Raw genomic sequence first — 21,744 nt, forward strand, 5'->3', positions numbered from 1 at the left:
ACATGTGTAATACTCTTTGTAATACTTTAAGAAGTAATAATAATAAAAAAGAGAGCATAAGTACTGGGTTGAATGGGGTTGTTAGAAGGAATAGAGAGTTCACATCTGAAAAACGTTTAGCAGGCTCAATAAAGTTAATGGCTGTTATTATTCATACTTGGTATTATTATTATTATTATTAGTGTTATTATCATAAGTCTTCCAAAAGGGATCATTTTGTGAGCTAAATGAGTATAGTCCAATAGAGGAATTGGATGCAAAGAATATATATGCATACAAAGAATATACATAAGCATGGACATGCTATAAAAAGTGGTGCTCATACAGAAAGGGATGTGCAAGCAAGGTCTTCACTTGAAAAGCAATAATGTGGAGATTCAGTTGAGTCTAACAATGAAGGGTAATATAGTACTTTAAGACCTAAATCAAATTTCAGGTATCATCTAAGAAAGAAGTCAAAAACCATAAGCCAAAGATCACTGACAATAAGTAGAAAGTCTAGAATGTTACAGCCTAACTTTTTCGTGTCTGTCATTTCTGTTTCTCCATTAGGTTAAGAGTAAAATTCTGAAAATGAAAAAACAAAACAAAAACTAAACATAAATAAAGAGTCTACTGGGGTATGATAGAATATTACTACAAATGTATGCCTTCATCAGACTTCCTCAGTAGAAGGAATCCATGTACAATCATTATTATTGGAGCCAGTGTGAATACAGAGATAAAAAAAATATCACCAAATGCAAAATACTTACACAGAAAAAAATTAAGAATAATGTTCAAAAAGCAGCATAAGAAATACAATTAATTAACTATAAGGGAGCTCCCATAAGACTGTCATGTGATTTCTCAATAGAAATTTTTTCAGCTCAGAAAGAATTGGCACAAAATATTCAAAATGATTAAAGCAAGGACCTACAACCAAGACTACCCTACCCAGCAATGATATCATTTAAAATTGAAGAAGAAATAAAGGGCTTCTGAGACAAGAAAAAGCTAAAGGGGTTTATCAGCAACAAACCAGTATTGTAAGAAGTGATAAAGAAACTTCTTTAAGAAGAAGAAAATAAGAACATACAGTAAATGTAAATAATAAAATGGCAATAAATATGTACCTATCAATAATTACATTAAATGTAAATGTATTACCCCCAGTTGGGTGGCTTAGTTGGTTGGAGTGTCGTCCAGTACACCAAAAGACTGGGTTTGATTCATGGTCAAGGTACATACCTACGTTGTGGGTCCCATATCTGGTCAGGACACATATGGGAATCAACTGATTGATGTTTCTCATCTCTCTCTCTCTCTCTCTCTCTCTCGCTCTCTCTCCCCCTCCTCTCTCTGTCTCTTCCTCCCTTCCTCTCTCTCTAAAGTCAATAAAAACATATCCTTGGGTGAGGATCTATAATAATAAAAGTGTAATATGCTAATTAGACTGGACAGCCAAAAGACCTTCCAGACAAACTTCCAGACAAAGCCAGGGGGCCAAGGCAGCCACCACGGCTGCAAGGGCCGAGGCAGCCGCCATGGCTGCGAGGACCGAGCCCATTGCATGAATTTCGTGCATTGGGCCTCTAGTTTAAAAATAAAATAATATAAAATAATATAAATATAAATGGATTAAATGCTCCAATCAAAAGACATTGGGTAGCTGAATAAGAAAACAAGACCCATATATATGCTATCTACAAGAGACCCATCTCAGATCGAAAGACTCAGACTGAAAGTAAAGAAATAGAAAAAGTTATTTCATGCAAATGAAAACAAAGGAAGCTCACTTAGTAATACTTACATGAGACAAAACAGACTTAAAAACAAAGGTTATAATAAGGGACAAAGGAGGATAAAGGGATCAATCCAACAAGAGAATATAACCCTTGTAAACATTTAAAGACACAATATAGCATCTAACTATATAAAAGAAACTTTTGATGGACATAAAGAGAGAGAACAATATTAATACAGTTATAGTAGGGTACTTTAAATCCCATTGACATCAATGGATAAAGCTTCCAAACAGAAAATCAACAAAGAAAGGAGGGCCTTGAATGTCACCTTAGACCAGATGAATTTAATTTATATTCTCAGAGCATTTCACAAGAAAATAGAATATACATTCTTTTCAAGTGCAAATGGAACATTTTTCAGGACAGAACACATGGTAAGCCACAATACAAGTTTCAATAAATTTAAAAAGATTGAAATCATATAAAGCATCTTCTCCAACACAATGAATGTAGAAATAAATTACAAGAAAAAAACTGAAAACACACACACAAATACATTGAGGCTAAATAACATGTTACTAACAAGGACTGTGTTAACAAGGAGATCAAGGAAGAAATCCAAAGATGCCTTAAGACAAATGAAAAGAAAAACTCAACAACCCAAAATCTATGGAACACGACAAAAGCAGTCCTAGGAGGACTCCCATCTCAAGAAACAAGAAAAATCTCAAATAAACAATATAAATTTACACCTAAAGAAACTAGAAAAAGAACAACAAACAAAGACCAAGTAATTAGAAATAAGGAAATAATAAAATTCAGAATAATAATAAACAAAATAGAGTCTAACAAATATACCAGATATATATATATAGATATAGATATATAGATAGATATGTGTATGTGTATATACACACACACACATACACACACACACATACTAGAGGAGGCCCTGTTGCACAAAATTTGTGCAAGGGGCTTGGCCCTCGCAACCGCGGCTGCTGCCTTGGCACTTGCAGCCCCGGCATCGTCTGGAAGGTCATCCAGAAGGACATCTGGTCTAATTAGCATATTACGCTTTTATTATTATATATATGAAACCGAAGACTGATTCTTTGAAAAGATAAACAAGATTAAAAAACCTTTAACCAGACTAATAAAAAAAAGAGAGAACAGCAGAGTAAATAAAATCAGAAATGAAATACAAGTGACAATTGACACCACAGAAATACAAGGATTATAAAAAACATAATGTGAACAATTATCTGTCAAAAATCAGACTATCTGGAAAAATGGGTAAATTCCTAGAAAGATACACTCTTCCAAGACTAAATCAAGAAGAAATAGAAAATCTGAACAGACTGATAATGACCAGCAAAATATGATTAAAAAAAGAACACCTTTCAATAAACAAAAGTCCTGGAATGAATGGTTCCAAAGAAAAACTAACATCTACCTTTCTCAAACTATTCCAAAAAGTATTTTGAGGGAAGGAAGACTACCAAGCTCATTTTACAAGGCCAGCACTATCCTAATTCCAAAACTAGATAGCACTACCAAAAAAAAAAAATTATAGGTCAATATCTCGGATGAACATAGATGCAAAAATCTTCAACAAAATACTAGGACATCAAATCCAATAATACACTAAAGATGATCCCACCATGATCAAATAGGATTTATTCCAGGGATGCCAGATTGGTTCAATATCCACAAATCAATTAATGTGACACACTACATAAACAAAGCAAAGGATAAAAATCACAGGATTATATGCAGAAAGAGCATCTAAGAATATCCAGCACCCATTTATGGGAATAACTCTCAGCAAAATGGAAATATAGAAAACATACCTCCATATTATAAAGGCCATTAATGACAAGCCCGCAAGATAACATCATACTAAATAAGGAAAAACTAAAAATGTTTCCCTGTAAGATAAGTTACAAGACAGGGATGTCCACTTTCACCACTTTTATTCAACACTAGAGGCCTGGTGCATGAATTCATGCACGGGTGGGGTCCCTTGGTCTGGCTGGCGATTGAGGCCTATGGGGGGGGGGGGGGGCAGCCGGCTTGGGGGAGGGACCACGGGAGGTTGGCCTGCTGGCCCCCTCAATCAGGGCCCAGAGGGAGGGACCACAGCAAGGTGACCAGCCAGCCCCCTGACTGAGGCCAATGTGGGGGGCTGGATGGGGGGAGGGGCTGTGGGAGGTTGGCTGGCCAGGGAAGGTGGGAGTGTCACAGGAGGGTGGCCAGCCAGCCAGGAGATGGTGGAAGGGGCCATGGGAGGTTAGCCAGTGGAGGGACCGGTCCGTGGGAGGTGGGCTGCAGGAGCATATTGGCCACCAGGGGGCAGCTCCTGCATTGAGCAACTGCCCCCTGGTGGTCAGTGTGCAACATAGTGACTGATCAACTGGTCGTTACGGTTATTAGGTCATAATGGTCGCTTAAGCTTTTATATATATATTAGAGGCCCGGTGCACGACATTCGTGCATTGGGGGGAGGGGGTCCCTCAGCCCAGCCTGCGCCCTTTCGCAAACCAGGAGCCCTAGGGGGATGTCCAACTAACGGCTTAGGCCCATTCCCCACAGGGAGCGGGCCTAAGCTACAGTCGGACATCCTTAGCGCTGCTGCGGAAGTGGGCCGCTGCGCTTGCCAGCTGTCAGTCCGGCTTGTAGCTGAGCAGTACTTCCCCTGTGGGTGCACACTGACCACCAGAGGGCAACTCCTGCATTGAGTGTGCATCATAGTGACTGGTCATTCCGCTGTTTGGTCGATTTGCATATTACACTTTTATTATATAGGATAGGTAGTATTGGAAGTTTTAGCCACAGCAATCAGACATGAAGAAATAAAAGGCACCCAAACTGGAAAGGAATAAGTAAAACTGTCCTTATTTGAAGATAACATGATACTGTATATAGAGAACCCTAAAGATTCTACCAAAAAACTACTAGAATTCATAAATAAAGTCAAGTAGCAATGTACTAAATACTCAAAAATTGGTTGAAATTTAATATACCAATAATGAGCTATAAGAAAGGGAAAGTAAGAAAACAATACCATTTACAATTGCATTTTTTAAAAAAACCTAGGAATAAATCTAACAGAGAAAGTAAGAAACCTGTACTCAAAAAATTATGACATTAAAGAAACTGAAAAATATACAAACAAATGTAAGCATATGTACACTGTGCTCATGGATGGGAAGAATTAATATCACTAAAATGTCCATACTACCCAAGCAATCTACAGATTCAATGCAATCTCTATCAAAAAATCAATGGCGTTTTTCATAGAACTAGAACAAATAATCCTAAAATTTATATGCTACCTGATATCCAACTATATAAAGACTATTGTAATCAAGAGTATAGTACTGGCATAAAAACAGAACCACAGATAAATGGAAGAGAATGAAGCCAGAAATAAACCTACATGTATATAACCAATCCTATATAATAAAAGGCTAATATGCAAATTGACCAAATGGCAGAATGACTGGTAGCTATGACATGCAATAACCACCAGGGGGCAGATGCTCAACACAGGAGCTGCCTCTTGGGGGTCAGTGCGCTCCCACAGGGGAAGCTCTGCTCAGCCAGAAGCCGGGCTCATGGCTGGCGAGCACAGCGGTGGTGGTGGGAGCCTCTCTTGCCTCCACAGCAGTGCTAAGCCATCAGTCAGACATCCCCGAGGGCTCCCAGACTGCGAGAGGGTGCAGGCCGGGCTGAGGGACACCCCCCCTCCCCGAGTGCATGAATTTCGTGCATCGGGCCTCTAGTTAATATATGAAAAGGGAGACAAGAACATACAATGGGTTAAAGGTAGTCTACTCAGTAAATGGTGCTGGGAAAACTAGACAGATACATGTAAAACAAAAAATGAAGCTAGACTCATTCTTACACCATATACTGAAAAAAAAAATCAAAATGCATTAAAGACTTAAATGTAAGAGCCAAAACCATAAAACTCCTAGAAGAAAAAACAAAGAGCAAAATCTTTGACATCTCTCTTAGCATTATTTTTTCTGTCATATCTCCTTCAGAAAGGGAAACCAAAAAAAAATTAAACAAATGGAACTACATCAAATTAAAAGGGTTTTGCACAGAATAGGAAACCATCAACAAAATGAAAAGAAAACCTAATGAATGGGAGGCGATATTTGCCAATTCTATTTCTGATAAAGGGTTAATATCAAAATTTATAAAGAACCCATACTACTCAACACCAAAAAATAAAAATAAAAAACCCCATGCAATCCAATTAAAAAATAGGCAAAAGACCTGAATAGACACTTCTCCAAAAACAACAACATAGAGAAGCCAATGCTCAATTTCACTAATCATTAGAGAAATGCAAATTAAAACCACAATGAGATATTACCTCACTCCCGTCAGAATGGCTCTCATCAATAAATCAACAAAAAAAGTGTTGTTGAGGATGTAGAGAAAAAGGAACCCTCATGCACTGTTGGTGGGAATGCAGATTGGTTCAGCCACTAAGGAAAACAGTATGGAAGTTCCTCAAAAAATTAAAAAATGAAACTGCCTTATGACACAGCAATTCTACTTCTGGTATATACCGGAAGAAACCCAAAAAACTAATTCAAAAGGATACATGCACCCATATGTTCATTTCAGCATTATTTATAATAGCCAAGCTACAGAAGCAACCCAAGTGCCCATCAAAAGATGAATGGATAAAACAGTTGTGGTAGATATATACAATGGTATATTACTTGGCCATAAAAAAGAATGAAATCTTACCATCTGAAAAATGGGTGAATTTCAAGGATATTATGCTAAGTGAAATAAGTCAGACAGAAAACAAAAAATACTATATGATTTCACTCATACATGGAATCTAAAGAACAAAATAAGTGAACAAACAAAACAGGAATGGACTCATAGACACAGAAAATGGACTGATGGTTGCCAGAGGAGAGGGGAACTGACGGGCTGGTTGAAGAAGGTGAAGGAATAAAGAAGTACAAACTGTTAGTTACAAAACAGTCATGGGGATGTAAAGTACAGCATATTGTAATAACTATTTATCATGCAAGCAGATACTTAAAATAGCAGGTGGATCACTTTGTAAAGTATATGACTGTCTAATCACTATACAGTACACCTGAAACTCATACAAAATAACAATGAATGTAAACTGTAATCGAAAATTATAATAAATTTTTAAAAAGAATAATGTTCCGTAAGGAAACCTATATTGAAATGCTTTATTATGGACTTACCATTGCAGCCTTCAGTGCCACAGAATCTAGGTTGGGAAAATTAGCTAAAGAACCCTAAAATAAATAAATAAATAAATAAATAAACAAACAAACAAAAAAGAAAAGGAAACAAAATACAAAAAACATGCTATGCATTTCAGTTCATTTATAAAATACTAGAGGCCCAGGGCATGAATTCGTGCATGGGTGGGGTCCAGCCAGCCCAGCCCCAATCAGGTGGATTGGGGCCGGGCCTGTCGGGAGGAGGAGATGGCAGAAGGTTAGCCGGCCGGCCACCCTGATCAGGGCCCTATCAGGGCCAGGCTGGCTGGGGAGAGGGGCCGAGGGTGATTGGCTGGTGGGCTCCACCCCCGATTGGGGTGGGGGGACCGATCAGGGGTCAGCAGCCAGGGGCTCTGCCGTGGGAGGTTGGCTGGCCAGCCCCACCCCCGATTTGTGTGGGTGGTGCCAATTGGGGGTGGAGCTGGCCAGGGGGAGGGGCTGCAGGCTGATCGGGGTGGTGGGGACCCATCAGGGGTGGGGCTGGCAGTGGAGAGGGGCTGTAGGAGGTTGGCCGGCTGGCCCCGCCTCCTACTGGGATGGGATGGGGGGCGCTATCAGGGACGGGGTCGGCCAGGGGGAAGGGCCGTGGTGGGGACTGGCCAGCTGGCCCCACCCCTGAATTGGACTGGTTCACTGGCTGCAGTGGGCATCATAGCGACTGGTTGTTTCTGGTATTATGGAGTTCCAGTTGCTGGCTTTTTATAATATAGACTAGAGGCCCAGTGCACAAAATTCATGCACAGGAGGGGGGTCCCTCAGCCTGGCCTGTACCCTCTTCAATCCGGGACCCCTCAGACATCCTTCTCACAATCTGGGACTGCTGGCTCCTAACTGCTCACCTGCCTGCCTGATCACCCCTAACCCCTCTGCCTGCATGCCCGATCACCCCTAACTGCCCTCCCCAGCCGGCCAGATTGCCCCTAACTGCCCTCCCCTACCGGCCTGATCGCCCCTAACTGCCTCTGCCTCGGCCCCCGCCACTGTAGCTTTTTCCAAAAGGAAGGCAGGATGACCAGAAGATGGCCGGTCGACCCGGTCTAATTAGCATATTACCCTTTTGTTAGTATAGATATTCCATTAGTGAATTGCCCACATTTGGAAATTTAGCTTATTTCCAAAGAACTCAAGTATCATCTCTTCAACCTTAATTATAACAGGGATCATGATATGTTCATTTTTATATAAGTAGCAGAAAGGCACTCAATAATATTTGTTGGAGATAGTAAAAAGCACATGTTTATTAACAACGGAAAAATCAGGATATCTCAGATAAGCAAAAAAAAAAATGCAATCAGTTAGAGAATGGCAATGAGACATAGAGGCTTTAAGCGTTAAACTTTGACAATTTTATATAGTATAAAAACACAACAGCATTGGTTCCTTCTGGAAGAAATTTGCTTACTGCTTTATCAAAAGAAAAAATTTATAACATGATTTTTGACAGCTTCATTTAAGAATTCCTGGGATATAAAATATTCTTTTTTTTTCTTTATTGATTAAGGTATTACATATGTGTACTTATCCCCCCATTGTAAAATAGTTTTCATGTTGACATCATTTAAAAGAGTTTTTTGCTTTTTAAAGAAGGATGCTTACCTAATTTTCAAGGGTTTCTACCACTCCATTATCTATTTCTATTGGAATTCTATAACTTAATAAGAGCATATGCTGGCCCCAGAAGTATTTACCTTTCCAAAGTAATATACCATGATTTGCTAAATTAAAGAAGGGATGACTGCTATTCATATAGTAATGCATGAGTTCAATCAACTGATAATGATATAGTTAATATATAGTTAAAAATATAGATAATATTTTCCAGAATATTCTTTATATATTTTATACTAATTTTTGAATATTTTCATTACTTTTAACCCAAACTGTCTGTAATAAAAAGATAATTCATAGAACTATACATGTATTATCTCATTTAATCTGAGACCAACCCCTTGAAGCACATATTATTACCTCCGATCTACAAAAGAAGAAATGGAGATACGTCATTTTCTTAGTGAAAACAGTGGCATAGCCAAGATTCAAACCAAAGTCTAGCTCTAGAACCCATACTCTAACCTGAGGTATTTCTCTAATTAGGTACATCCACATGCTTACCTGTTCAGGTTTATGTTGCTGTATGGTGTTATAGATGTAACTCAATCCTGATCTAGTTAAAACATAAGAAGCTTGCTCATTTATAAGTGTGTCCAAATGTGCTTCAATCTAAAATAAAACACAATAAAAAAATATTTTAAAAGATTGCCCTAACTGGTTTGGCTCAGTTAGAGCGTCGGCCTGTGGACTAAAGGGTCCCAGGTTCGATTCTGGTCAAGGGCATGTACCTTGGTTGCAGACACATCCCCAGTAGGGAGTGTGCAGGAGGCAACTGAATCAATATTTCTCTCTCATCGATGTTTCTAACTCTCTATCCCTCTCCCTTCCTCTCTGTAAAAAATAAATAAAATATATATTTTTAAAAAAAGACTTATAAGACTGATGAGAGTAGAAGTAGACTATCCTGCAATCTTAGTTCTTCACCAAGGGGCTGTTTCTTGAAGTGGCTATGATACCAGACTGTAGGGCACAGGGACTGCTTCTGTAACAAAGGCACTTCCTTCCCCTAAAGAGGAAGTGCTTCTACAAAAAGGAGAGAAAGGCAGATGATAAAGATGATAATCAAAGAGGATTCCAAGACTAGCCACTAGTTCAAAATTTTGAGTTGCTCCTCAGCTCTTTTAAAAGCTGGTAATAAGCCCTAGCCGGGTTGGCTCAGTGGCTAGAGCGTCAGCCTGCGGACTGAAGGGTCCCAGATTCGATTCTGGTCAAACCTGGTTGCCCAGATTGCAGGCTTGATCCCCAGTAGTGGGTATGCAGGAGACAGCCACTCAATGATTTTTTCTCATCAATTATGTTTCTATCTCTCTCTTCCTCTCCCTTCCTCTCTGAGATCAATAAAAATACATTTTAAAAAAAGCTGGTAATAAGTAAAACACAAACAAAAACACTAACAAACGGCAGTGTAAAATAAAATACTTAGTAAGAATTCTGGGAAAATAAGGACCTGATGTTCCTAACCTCCTCACTCCCTCACCCTCCTAACTTGCTGGACTGACTCCAACACAAATACGCCATCTGGAAAAGCCTGAAGTAAATCCCATTAGGGCTGAGGCAGTAAGTTCTCTTGAGGAGAAAGCAGGTCTGTGACAACAAGGGGAGAGTTGAGGAAGGTTGGTTAAAGATTTCAGGTTCAAGAGCTCCCTAAGACCCAGGTAGCAGAAATGACTTGTATGTGCTATCTGCTTTGTGCTGTCTTTGGGAAGCCAGAGGCAGAAGCCACAGAAGGGAACTACCTATTGGGTTGAAGTATTTCCTAGTGGGAAGAAATCTGCTGTTCCCTTAATTTTACCAGTACAGGCCTGAGAGTCTGGAGGTCTTCCTTCTATTCCTCACCAGGAAGTTCCCTCAGTTTTACCAGTTTGCCAGTAACACAGTACACTACTAACTGCTATTATCATCATAATGCTTGCCACTGACTAAGTAACTCCAATAGCTGAACCTCTCCCCCTAAAAAAACTTACAACTAATTTAAAAGAGGTGAATAGCTTCTAAGAGGAAACACATCTGAATAATCAGAACAGGTATCTCTTCTTTTTATTTTTAAATATATTTTTATTGATTTCAGAGAGGAAGGGAGAGGGAGAGAGAAACATCAATGATGAGAGAGAATCATTGATCAGCTGCCTCCTGGAGGCCCCCTACTGGGGATCAAGCCTACAACCCCGGCATGTGCCCTTGACTGGAATCGAACCTGGGACCTTTCAGTCCACAGGCCGACACTCTATCCACTGAGCCAAACCAGTTAGGGCAGGTATCTCTTCTTGAGATAACATTACTGAAAGATACAGAGTACTTTTATTTTTTTTAAGTGAATGCCCAAGTAAGTAAAATGAGTCCTTATTTACTAGACTTACTGAGAATCAAAGAAAAATGAAATGTGCAAACGTAAACATTAAATTAAAGAGTTACTGATAAGAACCAAATCATTATCTGAAAGAAAAATGTGAGAAAAGTAACACGGAATAAACATCAAAGAAATAGATTACAGTGAAGAGATTTAAAAAGAAATTAGAAGACAGACTCAAGAGATAAAGTCAAATAAGTACTGGAGCTTCAGAATATAAAAAGTAACAGATGGACAAGTAATAATTAATTAAAGATAATAAAAACTTTATTGAGAAAAAGAAAGGGTTAAATCTTCAAACTCAAATGGCTCTGAAAAGTCCAAAATAAAAATAAGGGAAAAAGAGATATACCAAAAAATATTCTGAGGAAATATATGAACTCAAAGGAACATCCTCACAAGTTTCCAGATGGATAAAACAGATTCCCACAAACAAAAGAGAAAAAGACTAGCCTGGACTTTTTACTTGAAAGACTAAGTGAAGCTGAGTTAGAGTAGAAGAAAATTAATAGAATTAATAGAAAAGGTCTGAAAATCAAGGATCTTTTACTCAACAAGGTAAACTGCTACTTTGCGGGCCTAAAAAACCATGTCTTCCAGAATCCACATCCTTGTATAATCCGTTTGCACACTATGGGCTGGTCCATGCCACTGGGACCAGTCAACAGCCTATCAACGAGAAGAATGCAAGTGCACACTTAAGCACTTACATAGTGGGCCTGCTCTCTTGAAAAGCAAAGAAAAAAAAGAAAAAAAAAAGTCTATGAATATTTAAGAAATGCAGGTAATTGGTGATAAAACATATTGATGAATACCTGATATACTTAAATACCTAGAAAAAGATTTAGACAAATGAAAGAATTTGAAATTGAATTAGTGATACAGTAAAAACTAATATTTTAAAAAGAAATTTACTAATTCTATATAAAAACATTATGCAAGAAAGGAAAATTAATCACACTTCATTATATTTCTTTTTAAATAGAAAATATCACAAATTTAGATGGAGCACACTCATTCCTCAGAAAACCCCAAAACTTTACAAATGAATGTTTACTATAGCCACTGCCAAACTGTTTATGTACTGTGGTAACACAACATTCAGAGTTTTAAAAAATTATATCTACCAAAAATCACTATTTCAAAATCAGAATTCAAGTATCTGGTAAATTTTCTACAAGGCTTCGTTTTAGCCATTTTATAAAATCCTGAGAGATACCATTTGGTTTAAGGAAGAGAGTGATTGGTATAACAAATTGTAATGTTTTGCCTAACATTGGTTTACACACAGATAAAAATATAATTGTCATCTATAACATCTTCTGCACTAGCCACACCATAGCATATTATTACTTACAGTTCAGAAACTGAAATCTGCATATAGAATGTTCAAATTAATCAGAAAAGCTTCATTCTACCACCACATACTGTGGCTTGAATATACTATCTTACCCATTACATATTCTGACTTCTCCAAAACAAAACTAAAAGACTGAATGTGTGTGTGTGTGTGTGTGTGTGTGTGTGTGAGCAGCCTTCCATCAGACTATAACGAAGAGTTTATAGGAATTAGGGCATAAAGCTAGTAACTGAGATCATGTATGGAAAAATGATTCCATAACAGTGAAGTCATTTTATGGCAAAATTAACCTGAAACTGTAGCATTTCCAGACGTCGGTCAGTAAATTCAAATAGAGCTAATGTTGTCTTCATCATATATAGTGAATTGACCATGAAAGTTGCCATGTCAGCTGTGCCTAAATTGCTGGCTGACACAGTACACATCTGAAGGAGAGGATCCAAGATACACGATAAAACCTATAAATGAAATATAAAATAAAATGTATTATTTAATTCCCAATCAGTGATACATGCCTGGGTTAATGGCACTTCAGAATGAAAGCCAAACTAATTTGAAGGGTGCCAACTTACAGAATCACATAAGAAAAGATTAAATGGCATAATAATCAGAATACTTTTTTAAATGAGCATAATGGAATGAATATTTTTTAAATTAAAGAGGATTAATTTAATATTTGAAAGAAAAATCAATGAAAAAGTTTGTCAAAATATATGGATCATAAAATACCAGAATTTCAACAGAATTTATAATAGAAGAGTAATAAGCAATAATTAAAAATAAATTTACAACATACCTGCACAAAATCAGCTTGACGGGCATCTAATGGTACAACTGAAGAATCGTGAGATGCCAAAACTTCACGCAACAACATGAGTGTCTGATTTAATGCAGAACTTGGTCCAAGATCAGGTGGTGGGAGTTCAACCTAAAATAAGGTGTGGTTTATCCACTGCTTTAATTTTTCAACTAAATTTTAATGTATAAATAAATGACAGTTCACAGTAAAATAATACATGCAAAAGTTATAAAGCATTGGCTGGCACATTAGAAAATCAATTAATTTTTCAATAGCTTATATTATCCCAATCAACACAGAAAGTGAAAACAAAAAGTTTTGTTAATTATCTCAGAATTAATATATCACAGTTAGAAGTAAAGAAATTGTACGTCTAAAATTCAAAAAATTGTGAGAAAATTTAATGTTCTTTGAATTGTAGAATAATATTTTCATACAAATTTGAAGTGGCCCACTGTTTTGTTTCTTTTAGCCAAAGTTACAAGAAAAAAGCAATCCAGAGACACCAAATCTCAAAGATTTTGGTTCAATATGTATAGGTTTGGGGTCTAGGAACTCATCTTTCAACAAGTGCCCCAGGCAATTGTCAGGAGACTTGTCCATAAGGCTACATATACACTTCACAGAAAAAGTGTAACACAGCCACTAAAATCTTAAGCTCTGGAGTTAAGGAGATTAATTTTACATTTTGGATCTACCACTTACTAGTAGTGTGTCCTAGTAAAAATTATTTAACTTCTCGGAGTTTCAGAGGGATTCTGTAAGCATTAAATGGGATTGTTGCATCTAAACTACTGAATAGAGTATTTGACATTTACTAACTGAAAGGTATGCCAACTTCATTATCCCTACTTGCTGGGATCATGATAGCCAAAAAGAGGTGCCTATGAATTTTAAAAAGCAAACATTTTTCATAGTACTTATAATATTAACATAGATTTGTAAGTGAAACAAAATCCCATACTTAGAAGTCCATGTAGCATACTTGTATTTTTTAAAAAATATATGTTTTTATTGATTTCAGAGAGAGGAAGGAAGAGGGAGAGAGAGAGAGAAGCATCAATGATGGGAGAGATTCATTGATCGGCTGCCTCCTGCACACCCTCTACTGGGGATTTAGCCTGCAACCCAGGCAATGTGCCCTGACAAGGAATCAAACAAGACCTCCTGATTCATGGACCAACACTCATCCACTGAGCCACACCAGCTGGGCAGACTATACAGTCTTGTGTCAGGCAGACAGAAAGGCATAAGAATTTTAAAATATCTGATTTATATTAAGAATATTTTATGTATAAAAGCTAATACATAAGTGATATCAGCAGAAATGATAAAGTATGATCTCTAAAAATACTCTCTCCTTCATAAAAACAACTAAAACAAAAAATTATCAGACATGCAAATAAACAAAAAATTATGGTCCATGCACAGAAAAAAAAAATGTCAATAGGAAATTTCCCTGAGAAAGTTTAAATGCTGGAAGCCAAAAACTTTAAACCAATTATTTTAAATATATTCAAAGAACTAAAGGAAGCCATGTTAATAAACCTAAGTATGAGAACAATGTCTCACCAAATAAAGAATATCAATAGAGAAATAGAGATGATAAAGCACAATAACTGAATTTTTAAAAATTCACTACAGGGAACCAACAGCAGATTTGAGCAGGCAGAAAAAATAATCAGTGAACTCAAAGATAGGTCAATTAAAATTATCCAGTCTGAGAAACACAAAGAAAAAAGAACATCAACAAAAAAAATTAACTGCACCTCAGAGACCGCTGGTACACCATTAACAACATAAGTAAAATGGGTGATCTCAGAAGAAGGAAGGGATGCCAAAAGAATATTTGAAAAAATAATGGCAGAAGACTTCACAAATTGATTTTTAAAAATCTATCTAAACATCCAAACTCATGAACTCCAAGTACAATAAACTTAAAATGATCTGCTCTGAGATACATCATAATCAAACTGTCAAAAGACAAAGAGAGAATATAAAAGCATTAAGAGAAATAACTCATTATGAACAAAGGATTCTCAATAAGATTAACAACTGATTCCTCATCAGAAAACATGAAGACCTGAAGATAGTGGATGAAACATGCAAGAGTCGAAAGAAACAGACTGTCAACCAAAAATTTAACATTCAGCAAAATTATTCTTTAAGAATGAAAGAGGAATTCCCAAAAAACACAAAAATTCTTCATTAGTAAGCCTGCTCTACAAGACGTTAAAGGGAATCAATGCTTCAGGCTAAAATGAAGGGACACTAAACAGTAACTCAAATTCTCATGAAGAAATAAAGAACACCATTAAAGATTCTGACATAAGTAAATATAGAAGACAATACTAATGTACTTTCTGTTTGAAACTCCCATTTTTTCTCCTATCTTAATTAAAAGACAATTGCATGAGGCAATAATTATAAATCTATGTTGGTGAACACACAATGTAAAAAGACATAATTCAAAACAATAATACCATGAAGGAAGAGGATAATAGGTCTATATAGGAGTAAAACTTTTGTATATTATTGAAAATAACTTGGTATTAATCAAAATTAAAGAGTTATAAATTAAGATATTTAATTGTAGTTCACAGGCCACCACTAAGAAAATAACAAACTATTCACACACATATATTTAAATAAACAATAAGGGAATTAAAGTAGCATACTAGAAAATATTTACTAAACACAAAAGAAGGCAGTAATGGTGGGACTGAGGAACAAAAAAAATTAAGAAATACAAGAACAAGTAACAAAATGGCATATATAAATGCTACTTTATCAGAAATTACATTAAATGTTAAAGGATTAAACGTACCAACCAAAAAGCAGACACTGGCAGATGGATTAAAAAACAACAACAACATTGACCCAACTATATGCTGTCTTCAAGAAACACACTTTAGATTTAAGGACACAAAAAGCTTAAAAGTAAAAATATGGAAAAAAATATATACTTTGCAGACAATAATCAAAAGAGCCAAAGTGGCTATAGTAATTTCAGACAAGAGACAAAAACTACTACTAGAAACAAAAGGACATTTTTATAATGTTTATTATCATAAAGATATGACAATTATAAAAATACTAGAGGCCCAGTACACGAAATTCGTACATGGGTAGGGTCCCTAGGCCTGGCTGGTGATCAGGGCCGATCTGTGGGGTAATCAGGGCCCCCCGCTTGCACCTGCCTTGGCTGGCCTGTCACTGCCCGCTCGCCAGCCCCGCCACCCACCACCAACACCAGTAGGGGCCTGAGGGCTGGGGGAAGCTCCTGCGCTGAGCGTCTGCCCCCTGGTGGTCAGTGCATGTCATAGAAATCGGTTGTTCCGCTGGTCAGTCTGCCATTCGGTCGATTTGCATATTAGGGTTTTATATAGATAGATGTGTACCTAATAATTGAGCCCCAAAATACATAAAGCCAAAACTGAAAAAATTGAAGGAAAAATATCTCCCATAAAGGAAATATTTACTTCAAATTTCATACCTCCTTCAGTTTTATTTCCCCTTTTCTATTAAATGCAAATAAATTTGACCTAAGAAAAATTTCAGAATATAAAGTCATCTTTATAAAAGTAATTTTATCCATTTACCCCTCCCCCCTTTTTTTAAATTCTCACCCAAGGATATTTTTTCCCCATTTGGGCTTTTAAAAAAAATATTTTTATTGGTCTTAGAGAAAGAGGAAGAGAGAGGGAGAAACAACAATGTGAGAGAGAAACATCAATTGGTTGCTTCCAGCACTCCCCAGCACTGGGATCCAGCCTGCAAACCGGGCATATGTCCTGAATGGGAATCAAAATGGGGAACTTCTGGTGTATGGGAGACTCTTAACCAACTGAGCCACACCAGCCAGGGCCATTCATCCATTTTTAAAGAGTATCTACTAGAATGTTGTTAAACTGATGGTTAACTGTTATTTCCAAGTTGAAAGATTTTAGAAACTTTCACCTTTGTGCCTTTCTGCATGGTGTGAATATGAGTAAATGCATATCAATTTTACAAAAATTGTGATCCCTGTTCCCAGAATTGAATAAAACATGCCAACCTGTTAGTAACAGTTAATTCCAAATGACAAGGTATGGGTGATTGTTAGTCTCTTCTTTGTGTTTTCATAAGTTTTAAAATAAAATTAAACATTTATTTAATAAAATAAGTATATTCATAAGTTTATAAATTTAATTAAAATATGCAGTTATAACATATTAATTCATATATACTCCTAAGTAATGTAAAATGAACAGAAGTTACTCATATAAAAATTATTCGGTGAAATCTCTACAAATCATAAGATTCACCAGAAGTCTAACAGCTTTAATTTAGAATAGGGAGCCACATACATCAGAGAAATGTGTGTGTCTCAGTTTCAAAATACCTTTCATAAATAGAAAAAATAATAACCAAGAATTTACTAAATCCTCCAGGAAAGGTAGGTTTGGTGTAGACCTTTAGTATAACTACAAATACTACATCATTAAGATCCTAGATGTTTAATGTGTAATTCTCTCTTTTTAATTATAAATGACAACATAGTGGCTTTTAGAAACAAAAGAACTTAGAGAATATCTTTCAAAAATTATTTAAAAGTTTTTAAATTGCCATTCAAAACAAGACCAATGATAGAAATCTTACGCACAGATGCAGGAAAGCTGAAAATCTTCTTTTCGTCCCCTTGAATTAAGGTCTTTAAAAGCTGTGCAAATTTAAGCAAAAGTCATACCCTGTCATAATTAGACCTAATCTATATATATAAAACCCTAATATGCAAATAGACCAAATGGCAGAACAACTAAATAACCGGTTGCTATGACGTGTGCTAACCACCAGGGGGTGCACGCAGAACATGGCAGGCGTCGGCAGCAGGCAGCAGAGCACAGAACATGGCGGGCATCAGCCATGGCGGGATGGTGGAGCAGGTGAGTGGGGGCGCCAGATCAAGGTGGGGCACCAGTCACTGTCATAGAGGTGAGCCTCTCGTGGTTACTGGAAATTCTTTGCTCCCATGCTGCTGTCCCGCCCAATGCTCGCACATGATGCCGGCGCCAGCCCTGCTCACACCTGTTGCCAGCACCAGAGCTGCTGCTTGCACCCACTGCAGGCACTGGCCCCACTCACACCTGCAGCCAGCACTGGAGCCTCCATTCGCAACCGCTGCCGGCACTTGGCACCGGTCCCAATCGCTTGGCACCATCAGCGGGTGCGAGTGGCAGCTGCCAGCCCCGATCACCCCTGAGGGCTTCTTCACCTCCCCCTGCTCCTGAGGGGTGATCGGGGCAGCAGCCACTGCTAGCACCCGCTGCTGGAGCCAGCCCCAATCACTCTGCACCATCAGCGGGTGTGAGCGGGGCCAGTGCCGTCAGTGCATGGGAGCGGCGGTGGGAGCAGGGCTGCCAGCAGACAGGGGACTGGGGGCTACAGCAGGAGGGGCCAGGCAGGGACGTGGAGGATGGGCTGAGACCCACCCCTGTGCCCACCACAGCCTCGTGGCCCACAGTTCCTTTCAAGGTGCACGAATTCATGCACTGGGCCCCTAGTGGTAAATAATACAAATGGGTACTACTTGAACTCACTTCATTCAACAACTGCCATTCTATAAGATGCTATACACACATCCCTCAGATCAGCAACAGGTCAGAATCATACTTTTTTTTTCAGTAGAGTGTTAAGTTTTATTTTTTCTAATTAACACTTTAAACTGTGCTCTGATAAGTTTTCCATTTCCTGTTTCTTAATAGCAACTTTTTTTTCAGTTAAAAACAATTTTTATTGTTTAAAGTATTACAAATAGTAGTACATATGTCTCCTTTTTCCCCCATTGACCTACCCCTAGCCTCCCAGAATCATACTTTTAAACAAAGTGAAAAGTATTGCAGTTATTAGATAAACAAGATCTATGACTTTATAATTCTTTTGTAGAAATAACAGAAAGAAGAGAAAAAGAGAAAAAACTCATGGACATGGGCAATAGTGTGGTGATTGCCAGGGTGGGGGTAGGTAGAGGAGGTTATAGGGGGGATATGGTGATGGGAAAAATTTGACTTGTGGTGGTGAACACATAATACTGTGTACAGATGATGTGTTGTGGAATTGTGCACCTGAAACCTTTCTACTTTTGTTAACCAGTGTCACCTCAATAAATTCAATAAAAAAGAAACAATACATATATATTGCTATCCTTCCATCACTTCAATGTAATTTCATTTAATTAAGTGAAATTAATTTCTAATGGTTAATCTTTATAAAACACAAGTCTATTTCTTTGATATCCCTCCCATTCCTGTGCTTACTTCATAATGACCTTGTGTATCTACATATGGCGCTGTGGAAATCAAACACTAGAATTAAGTGGACTTTGTGATTTAGAGAACTATAGGAAGTTATAGCAACTGTTAAAAACAAACAAATTCTATGAACTTCATGTATGACAATAATCACAATACAGAAATTCTAAGCAGTTTTAAGGTGTGCAGCAAATACCAAGTTCTTTACACTCTACTTCCTTGAAAACCAGTCAGCACCAGCAAATGAGTGGCAGATGCATCCTCAGAGTGACGTGAGGGAGAAAGAGGTGTTAATATTATCACTGATACTTGGGCCAGGACTCCAGCTAATGATAAAAATTTTACCCACTGGTGGGAAATAATGTTAAAGAAAATCTAAACTTTTGCCCTACAAATAAATAGCTTCTTCTTTCTTTGTTTGACCTTTACCTCTACTTTTGTCATGATTTTCCTTTAACTCTCAGAAATCTTAGCTAGAGGTTAACCTGAAGCTGGCCACACATGCCAAGCACACAATGTTTTTGTTTGTTTTCCTGGAAGAATAATCTGTAAGGCATAATGTTTAACTCAAAGTTAGAATAGCACTTCTCAAACCCTAACTTGCATATAAATAGCCAAGGAATCTTGTTAAATTCATATTCTGCTTTAGGGCTGGAACTTGAGATTTTTGCATGTCTAATAAGCTCCCAAGCTGCTGGCCCATGTACAATACTTTAAACAGTAAAAAGAAATTCTAAACAGTAACTATATCCTAGAATTTAAATCACAATTTGTTTAAAGGACCATTTGGGTTTTTATTCCAGAGGTCTGGGCAAATTAATCCTAACTACTGTTAATTTGATATAGATTTCATTTAAGACATACTGTATCCTTTTAAATTAGAATTATACTATTACTATAGTAAAAAGAAGTGTAGAAAATATTGTCTAGCTTATATTGATATGGTGTTGTCTTTTGCAGTATAGATACATATTTTCCTTAGACTTGGCCAGATTTGCAGTTATGAAACATTTGTAGAATGTTTTAGGAGAGCCAGGAAGGAAGTACATATACTTTAATACTCAAGGGCTTAAAAATGCTTTGTTAGGGAAAAGGCACATCTTTCAACAAATTGATGTTCTTGAATTTTTCTTTTTTTAATGATAAAGAATTAGGTCCCAAATAGGTCTTTTTAAAAGCACAGAAGGAATTATATGAAAAGAACTCTCCTTTCGCTATACCTTTATTTTAAAAGCTATTGTTCTTGACCTGGCTGGTTAGAGTGGATAGAGCATTAGCCTGTGGACCAAAGGCCCTCAGGTTTGATTTTGGATGCAGGTTCAATCTCCAGCGGAAGGCATCCTATCGATGTATCTCTCTCATGTCAAGGTCAGTCTGTGTCTGTCTCTCTCTCTTCCTCCCTCTGCTTCCTCCCTGCCTTCCACTCTGTTTAAAAATCACTAGAAAAAAATATCCTCAGGTGAGGATTAAAAAAATTAAAAGCTATTGTAATTAGCAATATTACTATCCACTTAAAATTATATTAACAGAAATCTCCATTTGCGAGCTTTGCCAATAATGAAAACAAACCTGGAACAAATGTTATTTTCTTTAAAAGGCTAGAATGTTTTTAGAAGTGAATGGTTTATAATATGCAGAGTAAGATGTAAGTAGTATAAAATATGGAACATTAAAATTTAATAATTATTGGAAGAAACCTGAAATGGTTGTAGATATAAGCAACATAAAAGCTATAAACAGTTATCATACTCCAATCTCAATTTCATGTTTAAAAAAAATACCTGAATGGTCCAATTCACATCTGAGGAAAACATTTCAGGGCACAATTACCCTATATAATAAAAGCCTAGGTGGCATCGCGCGGCGCCATCACAAGATGGCCACCCCACGTCATCACAAGATGGCTGCCACAAGATGGCCACCACAAGGTGGCTGCCCCGCATTGTCACAAGATGGCCACCACAAGATGGCTGGCAAGGGAGGGCAGGTATAGGCGATCAGGCCAGCAGAGAAGGGCATTTGGGGGCGAACAGGCCAGCAGGGGAGGGCAATTATGGGCGATCAGGCCGGCAGGGGAGGGCAGTGGGGGTGACCAGGCTGGCAGGGGAGGGCAGTTAGCGGGGACCAGACCTGCAGGGGAGGGCAGTGGGGGTGACCAGGCTGGCAAGGGAGGGCAGTTGGGGGCGACCAGGCCTGCAGGAGAGGGCAGTTGAGGGGGAGCAGTTAGGCGTCAATCAGGCCAGCAGGGGATCGGTTAGGGGACGATCAGGCAGGCAGACAGGTGAGCAGTTAGGAATCAGCAGTCCCGGATTG

The 21,744-nt window shown here is 37.8% G+C and overlaps 1 protein-coding gene across 2 annotated transcripts in view; it reads right to left on the reverse strand.

Annotated features, from left to right (window-relative positions):
• COG6 (component of oligomeric golgi complex 6) overlaps nucleotides 1–21,744 on the reverse strand; it is a 113,488-nt gene that overhangs the window by 16,228 nt on the left and 75,516 nt on the right. Inside the window, exons 14-18 of one of the 2 annotated variants that reach the window (XM_070409135.1) lie at nucleotides 17,787–17,843; nucleotides 13,139–13,270; nucleotides 12,633–12,800; nucleotides 9,137–9,244; nucleotides 6,983–7,036 (exon numbers count right to left, since the gene is read on the reverse strand). In XM_070409135.1, coding sequence (XP_070265236.1) covers nucleotides 6,983–7,036; nucleotides 9,137–9,244; nucleotides 12,633–12,800; nucleotides 13,139–13,270; nucleotides 17,787–17,843 — 519 coding nt within the window. The remainder of the gene's footprint in view (nucleotides 1–6,982; nucleotides 7,037–9,136; nucleotides 9,245–12,632; nucleotides 12,801–13,138; nucleotides 13,271–17,786; nucleotides 17,844–21,744) is intronic. The other variant, XM_070409136.1, reaches the window with a different exon arrangement.

The sequence above is a fragment of the Myotis yumanensis genome, unplaced genomic scaffold, assembly GCF_028538775.1.
Source record: "Myotis yumanensis isolate MYYU_CA2020_CCGP unplaced genomic scaffold, mMyoYum1.0.hap1 SCAF_3, whole genome shotgun sequence".
Taxonomy (NCBI): domain Eukaryota; kingdom Metazoa; phylum Chordata; class Mammalia; order Chiroptera; family Vespertilionidae; genus Myotis; species Myotis yumanensis.